The 7,488-nt window shown below is 34.3% G+C and overlaps 1 protein-coding gene across 8 annotated transcripts in view; it reads right to left on the bottom strand.

Moving 5' to 3' along the window:
- Positions 1 to 7,488, bottom strand: part of LOC106872580 (serine/threonine-protein kinase Nek4) — a 216,828-nt gene that overhangs the window by 159,018 nt on the left and 50,322 nt on the right. The window contains exon 2 of one of the 8 annotated variants that reach the window (XM_052967284.1): positions 1,215 to 1,335. The exons of the other annotated variants lie outside the window; for them this stretch is intronic. Within the exon in view, the coding sequence (XP_052823244.1) occupies positions 1,215 to 1,246 (32 nt within the window). The 5' untranslated portion in view covers positions 1,247 to 1,335. The remainder of the gene's footprint in view (positions 1 to 1,214; positions 1,336 to 7,488) is intronic. 8 annotated transcript variants of the gene reach the window in all.

Here is a 7,488-nt window from a genome sequence, read left to right as displayed (position 1 = left end):
TTTGTAAATTTTCAGAAAATTTATGAATCTTTTCCAACTTCCCTTCTCCCACTCAGTATTAATTTTGGCCAATGTCTTTTTTTTTTGCACTACATACTTAAAAACAATGTGAGAAGCCTTGAAGGCTAAAACAAAAAAGAAATTTGGAAATTGGCAATTGCTATTACAACTCCCACTTGCTTCATTTTCAAACAGAAAATGAAATTTAATTTAGAATAGTGAAATTTAAAAAAAAAATTTTCTTAAAAATAAATCCTAAAATTTTGGCTTTTTAAAAATTGTCTTTTAATCATGGTTTTAAGATACAGACAATCCAAATCTGCAATTTGTTTCTGTTTATAATTTCAAAATAATTTTCAGATGGAAAGGTTATTTAAGGGAGATTTAGTGGTAGAATTTTGGTTTAAGCACCCCAAATAATCCCTCGTAATTTTTTTATTTTTGTAAATTTTCAGAAAATTTTCATGAATTTTATATTCTACACACAGGAATTCATATGATTATGCAAAAACCAAAATAAAAACTTTTTTGTGTGATTTGAGGGTTATTTACCTCCCTCATTTCTTTGTCACTCTGACACGTATTGATGTTTCTCACAGTTTTTTTCCCCATAAACACATTTAATGGTCCATTGCTGGGATTTAAGCAAAAAATTCTGTCTGTCCATATTTTAAACACTAAATTTTCAACAAAAAAACAACAAAAAGTTTTTTTAATGTTTTTTAAATTCAAAAAAGCGAAGAAAAAAATTTTTTTCATAATCATATGAATTCCCATACGTAGAACACAAATTTGTAACAATTTTCTGAAAATTCTCCAAAATATAAAAGTTATGAGGGGTTATATGGGGTACTTAAACCAGAATTCCACCAAAAATTTATTTAAATCTTTTACCCTATCCCACATCAAGTGAATTTGTGTGTACGTGTGTATGTAAGAAAATCATATTCATTAACAGAAAAGTATGCTATTAAAATAAATTATCCTTTACATACCTTTTTTAAATCACTGTCACCGTAATGAAATTCCTTACACATATGCATACACATACACATTCAGTGGAAGCAGTATACTTTTATAGAAAGTGAGAAAGTTTACCAAGAGAAAATGAAACAGATAGACAAATAGAGGGTGAGAGATCTTAACTGTCTCTGTTACAGAGTTTGAGAATTTAAAATTAAGTAAAAAAATTCAAATTTGGTATATTAATGTACCTTTTCATGCGTAATCTGCACTTGTGATTCATTTATTCCAGAAAAATTTGAGGCAAATGTTACAGAAGTTCAAAGTTTGATCATTTTTACCAAATCAGGAAACAGGATTTGTATGTAATAGCTGTCATAAAATGAAAGTAAACATTAGAACATAGCATCCCAAAGTGGGCAATTTCAACTTACATGTGAGCGATGGGCGAATTTCTAGAAAATGGTGGTCAATCTGAGATTTTCGTGGGTGATATGAACATTTTGTGGGTGACAATGAATTTTTAGAAATTAAGTCTGCATTTACTGATATCTAGGCATGCTGAGAATAAGGATGCACTTTTATCGATTTGACTACTCGTATAAGGTGCCCCTTTGTATTAAAAACGCAGACTTGTTTATCGATTGAATATTTTTGTCAATCATTGAGATGGTTGTCATGCGTACTAGAAATAGCAGCCAAATAGTCCTAGGCCTTAAATCACACTCCACTACAAATTTCTTTTTCTTTTGGCTTAATCATATGAAGTATCGCGTGTAGAATTCAAATTCGCAAAAATTTTCCGAAATCTCCGAAAAATAAAAAAGTTATGAGGGGTTATATGTCATGCGTAATTCTGTGGTTTCATATCAAAACACAAGTACTATTTTCAGGATGTCATGCACAAAATGACAGCTTTGAAATAATGTTTCTTGACTGGGTGAAAATGATCAAACTTTAAACCTCTATAACTTTTTAAAAACATTTTTCTGGAAAAAGTTGAATAACTCCAACAATTTAGCTTGGAAAGGTACATTAATGTACTGAATTTTTAAATTTTCAATAATCTTTAATTTTTAAAATGCTGGCAGCCAAACGAACTAGATCCGTATTTGCTCCAGTAAAGACATGTCATCTGACTCTGTTCTATTGACTTCTTCTCTTTGGGAATACCATACTGCCTTTCTGATGCCATCTGTAGAAATTCGTTTTCACAATTTCACTTTACTGATGTCTCCAGTCAAGAATATTTGTTGACAGTACAGTAGTGATTATTTATCATTTGGATTTATTCCTTCTCCTCAGAACTGTTGACCAATGAAGCAATGAAACCTTCATGCTTGAAGTATCAGTTTGATGCAAAGCATTCTGACAAGAAGGACAAGCCATTATCATACTTTTTGCAATGGAGCTCCTCTTTCAAAAAGTAAATACAAACATTCAACACGCTGCTCCTGGAAACTAGTAAATAGGAGAATGACGGGTTGATTGCATCATACAACACTGCATTGCTTGTTGCTGGGAAGTTTCACATAATTGGAGAAACATTACTTCACCCAGTTATCAAAGAGGTTTTGTCAACTGTTATGCATGAAAAACTTGATAACATTATGAAGAAGATCCCACTTAATAATAATACAATTTCTCGAAGCATCGATGAAATGGCCAACGATGTCAAATATCAGCTCGTTAATATTCTCCAGTGTTCTGAATTTTCTATATAAGTGTATGAATCAACTGTTGTGGACAATCAATGTTTGATGATGGTATATGTTCAGTATTTTAGCGAAGACCTTCAACCTTGTGAGAAAATGCTGTTCACAGAGAAATTGCCGCTTGATTCAAGAGGTGCAACTATTTTTCACACTCTCAAGTATTTCCTTTTTGAACATAACATCCCACTCAGTAATATTCTTGCCTGTGCATCTTATGGAGTCCCTTCGATGATAGGAAGATACAGAGATTTTTCATCTCTCCTAAAGCATGAAATTTCCCACCAGATACTAACTGTTCGTTGCTTGGCACACTGACAGTATTTAGTGGCAAAAAATATAAATGGTAGGTTGAATGATGCCCTACAGTTAGTTATCAAGACTGTGAACAAATTGAAGTCCAGTCCCTTGTTTGATCGAATTTCTACCAACTCTGTCTGAGAAATGATGAAGACCATACTAAACTTTTATACCATACCGAAGTGTGTTAGCTGTCAAAAAGAAACTATGTTTTATACTTTGTTGAACTGTTTCATATAATCATATCTTTCTTTGAAGATACTCCACTATCCACTTCATTGATGGTTGCAAGGTGCGATGTCATTTTTCTTTGTGATATATTCACAAAATTAAATTATTTGAACAAGTTATTGCAAGGAAAGAGAAAAACTCTCTTGATTGTAAATCATTTATCACTACCTTCATTTCAAAATTGATGTTGCTTAAGACTAACATTTCAAAATGTTAATTCCATCAATTTTCACAACTTGATTCTTTGAAAGTTGAATTAGTTGACAAGGATTTAACTACATATTGCAGCTATTTACAACAATTGCACAATAACATGGTGGAGTGATTTCAAGATGTTATTGCGCTGAATATTCCAAATTGGTGTAGCAATCTGTTTACGGTCGATGCAGTCGATTGTGAGGATGACAGAATTACAAAATGACAATGACACCACAATGTGATATTGCCGTAATGGCAAAGAAGGTTTGTGGTACCACCAGAGTATATTGAATTCCTACCCCAGTCGGTGAAAACATCTGAAATTACTTTTGTTTGCTTTCCCTACCTCATACCTAGTTGAATCAGGTTTTAACCAAGGTGGAACTTTACTTTCCCATAAAAGAATTGAACTGGATGTGACACAGTGAGGAGATTTGTGGCTAAAGTTGACAAGTTTGAAACCGAATCTATCGGCACTAGCTGCATTGCACCAGACACATGGTTCTCATTAAAAAGTTTTATTTTTTTCCTTTATAATACAATCATTAATCATTTGTGCATTGGTAGTTCTGATCAATGGTTCATTTGTGAAAATGAAAATCTGTGTAAAAGAAAGCGCAAGTTTCTAGAAGTTAATCTGTCTGAAAAATATAGAGTTAACGTCAAATTTTATTGACACTAATGGCAAAACTAAATCCGCAATAACCACATATTTAGTACAAATGGCACTAACAGGGCAACGAGTCTACGATATAGCATGTGTCAAATGATACAGGGGTGGGGGGTTGTGTAAGGGTTTTTTTTACACAGGTGGGTGATGGAGCATTTTTTTGGCCGTTAGGTAGGTGATACTGTAATTTGGTAAGAAAAGTTTGGAAAACACTGCATTAGAAGAACAGAATTTAACAAACTGAGAGCTATGCATGAGAATCATTACATATACAAAGGGAGTATGTCAAAGAGTATGGTAAATAATAGAGAAAGAGAGATAGTGAGATGCAGATTTCAAAAATTGAATTTGTTTTTCTTGAGTTAGCACTGTTTCTAAGCCTTTTGGGGCTAAACATACATTCATAACCACATACACTCACATTTATATAATAAATTTTATCTTTATACCCAGCTTCTGCTAGGGCATTATTATAGAACCTTTCATTAATCTTGAATATTTCTTCATTAGTGGACAGCCTAGATATATGAAGAGAAATATTGTTAATGATAGAACCCGTAATATATTTTTAGGATGATTTGAGTTATTATCTATACATTTAAGGTTATCATTGGGTTTGTGGTTTGGTTGGTATGCTCCCATACCCAAAATCCAAATTAACATCTAGAAAGTCTACATTATCATCATCATCATCATCATCATCATCGTTTAACGTCCGCTTTCCATGCTAGCATGGGTTGGATAATTTGACTGAGGACTGGTGAAACCGGATGGCAACACCAGCCTCCAATCTGATTTGGCAGAGTTTCTACAGCTGGATGCCCTGCCTAATGCCAACCATTCAGAGAGTGTAGTGGGTGCTTTTACGTGTCACCCGCACGAAGGCCAGTCAGGCGGTACTGGCAACGGCCATGCTCAAAATGGTGTATTTTATGTGCCACCCTCACAGGAGCCAGTCCAGGGGCACTGGCAACGATCTCGCTCAAAAATCCTATGAAGGCCAGTCAGGCGGTACTGGCAACGGCCACGCTCAAAATGGTGTATTTTATGTGCTACCCGCACAAGAGCCAGTCCAGGGGCACTGGCAACGATCTCGCTCGAAAATACTACGAAGTTTCACTTAGGCAGAACTAGATCTTAAATGATTTAAAGAGTTTTTTCCAGAATTTTTCTTTATTGACATTACTAGAAAGCAACAACCCTACATAATCCACCCCTCACCCCTGCCCAATTGCGCAAATTCACTGTTAATATATTTTCAAATATAAATTCCCATTAAGTCCATTACTTGAGTAGAATCACTGGAGACCATGGTAATGTTGAACTGATCAGGTCTATCTTTCCTTACCCACTATTTTCCTTCAAATTCAATTATGGATTTTTTAGCAACCAGTATATCTACTTCTTCCTTAGATAAGCTTGAGTTTTTTCTCATTGGAAATATTAACACTTAAAGTACCCTCACTGTGGAAAGAGTCAAATACCATCCTGCTTCATAAGAAGGGTAAGAAAGAAAATTTTTAAAACTATTGTTCTATATGCCTCTTGTCTCATCTCTAAAAGCTGTTTGCAAACGTCATAGTCACCAGACTATCAAAACACTGTGATGACAACAACCGTAACAGCAGGCAGGTTTCCATAAGAACTATAGTACGATAGATCACATATTCACCCTAACACTTGCTCATAGAACAAGTGAATGAATACAAGCTTCCTCTGTGTATGCTTAAAAGTTTTAAGTTTTATAAAATACTAGCAGCTAAGCCCGGTTTCACTGGGTCTGTTTGAATGATGTGGCCATGATCGTTTTCAGTTAGGTATAATCTATAACAGCATTTCTCAACCCTCATTTCGTGTCCCCTGTTTCGATTGGAGCCGCCAGCTGTATGAAAATTTCCTGACTCCCCACCCTCTTGTTAGAAAACAGCTTCAGGAGTTGTGAAGAACGAATTTGTATGTTGTGTGTTTCTGAGAGCTATTCTATTGGATATCTCTCTAATCATTAAAACATTGATTTAATTATGAACATAGAAAGAAATTATACATTAATCCCTATTTTTGTAAGCAATTGTATCCGTAAAAAATTTTATTTGCAGAGGGCAGAAATTGAAAGATATATGAAATGGATGTGTGTATGTGTGTGCATGCATGCGTGTGTGTATGTGAAAGAGAAAGAGGGTGAGAAAGAGAGTTTGAGTGAGTGAGTGAAGGTGTATGTCATGATGATTGATGTCTTTTAAGGTACACACACATACATAGAAAATGTCATCATAGAAAATGTTTACGATAGTTGATTTATGGAAAGGATTATGTTTAATTTTTGAAATGCAAATATGTGAATGAAAATTAAGATCAGACCTCTACATGGTAGGTAGACCTGGTAGAAATAGCAGCCAAATCTCCCTCAAAACACCCTCGTGTCTTAATCCGACAACTGTGCCTATTATGTAGTTTGAAAACTCCTGAAGAACGAATTTGTACGTAGTGTGTTTGTGAGAGTTATTGTATTATACCTGTGTCTAATCATGAAAACATTGATTTGATTATGAACATAGAAAGAAATTATATATTAATCCCTATTTTTGTAAGCAGTTGTATCCGTAAAAATTTTATTTGCAGAGAGAAAAAATTGAAAGAAGATATATGAAATGGATGTGCACATGCGTATGTGTGTGTGTGTGTTTCTGGCTAATTTGGCGGGAGTTTTGCAGTCAGCACGAGGTGATTTGTGTCTATCTCTTGAGTTGAACTGTTAGTTTGTCTGTAATAGCATTGCCCAGACAAGTCAAAATATCTTCCTTTTTTACTCCTTTGCCTGCAGTAAAAGGACCCAGGACCCCTTGTCCGGTAAGTTGAAGAAACAATAAGAATATTTTAATAAGTTCTAGCTTCAGTTTATATTTTGTTACCAGACTGTTTTTATAGTTAATGTATATATGTGAGATAATAGTTTCACTTTATTAGTTTCAGTATTAAAGAGAAACTATTAAAGTGAAAGTGTCTGACATTAGAATAGAGAGATGTTATTGTTTCACTTTTGAGACGCAATACTGCAATAGTAGAGGAGATGTGATATTGCACTGGGCTCGCACTAGGCAAGAAGTTAAAAAAAATTTTTGGCCTAAAACACTACCTGGACCCTAAGTAAGGCATGTGTAAAATTTGAATGAAATTGGTTGTGTAGTTCTCAAGTTTTAGGGATTCACACAGACAGACTCACAGACACACATTCTCATCTTTATATATATAGATTATTTACAGAATTGTAAAATTGACACTACAGACTGTCCTCATTTAACGACCGAGTTACGTTCCAACAGCCCTGTCGTTAAGCAAATTTGTCGTTAAACGAATATTCATAGGATACGTATTTTTTTTTTTGGAGTGGCTGTGTGGTAAGTAGCTTGCTTACTA

The sequence above is a fragment of the Octopus bimaculoides genome, chromosome 4 (assembly GCF_001194135.2).
Source record: "Octopus bimaculoides isolate UCB-OBI-ISO-001 chromosome 4, ASM119413v2, whole genome shotgun sequence".
Lineage (NCBI taxonomy): Eukaryota > Metazoa > Mollusca > Cephalopoda > Octopoda > Octopodidae > Octopus > Octopus bimaculoides.
Note: the sequence above shows the minus strand (reverse complement) of the source record. Positions and strands in the feature narration are given on the sequence as shown.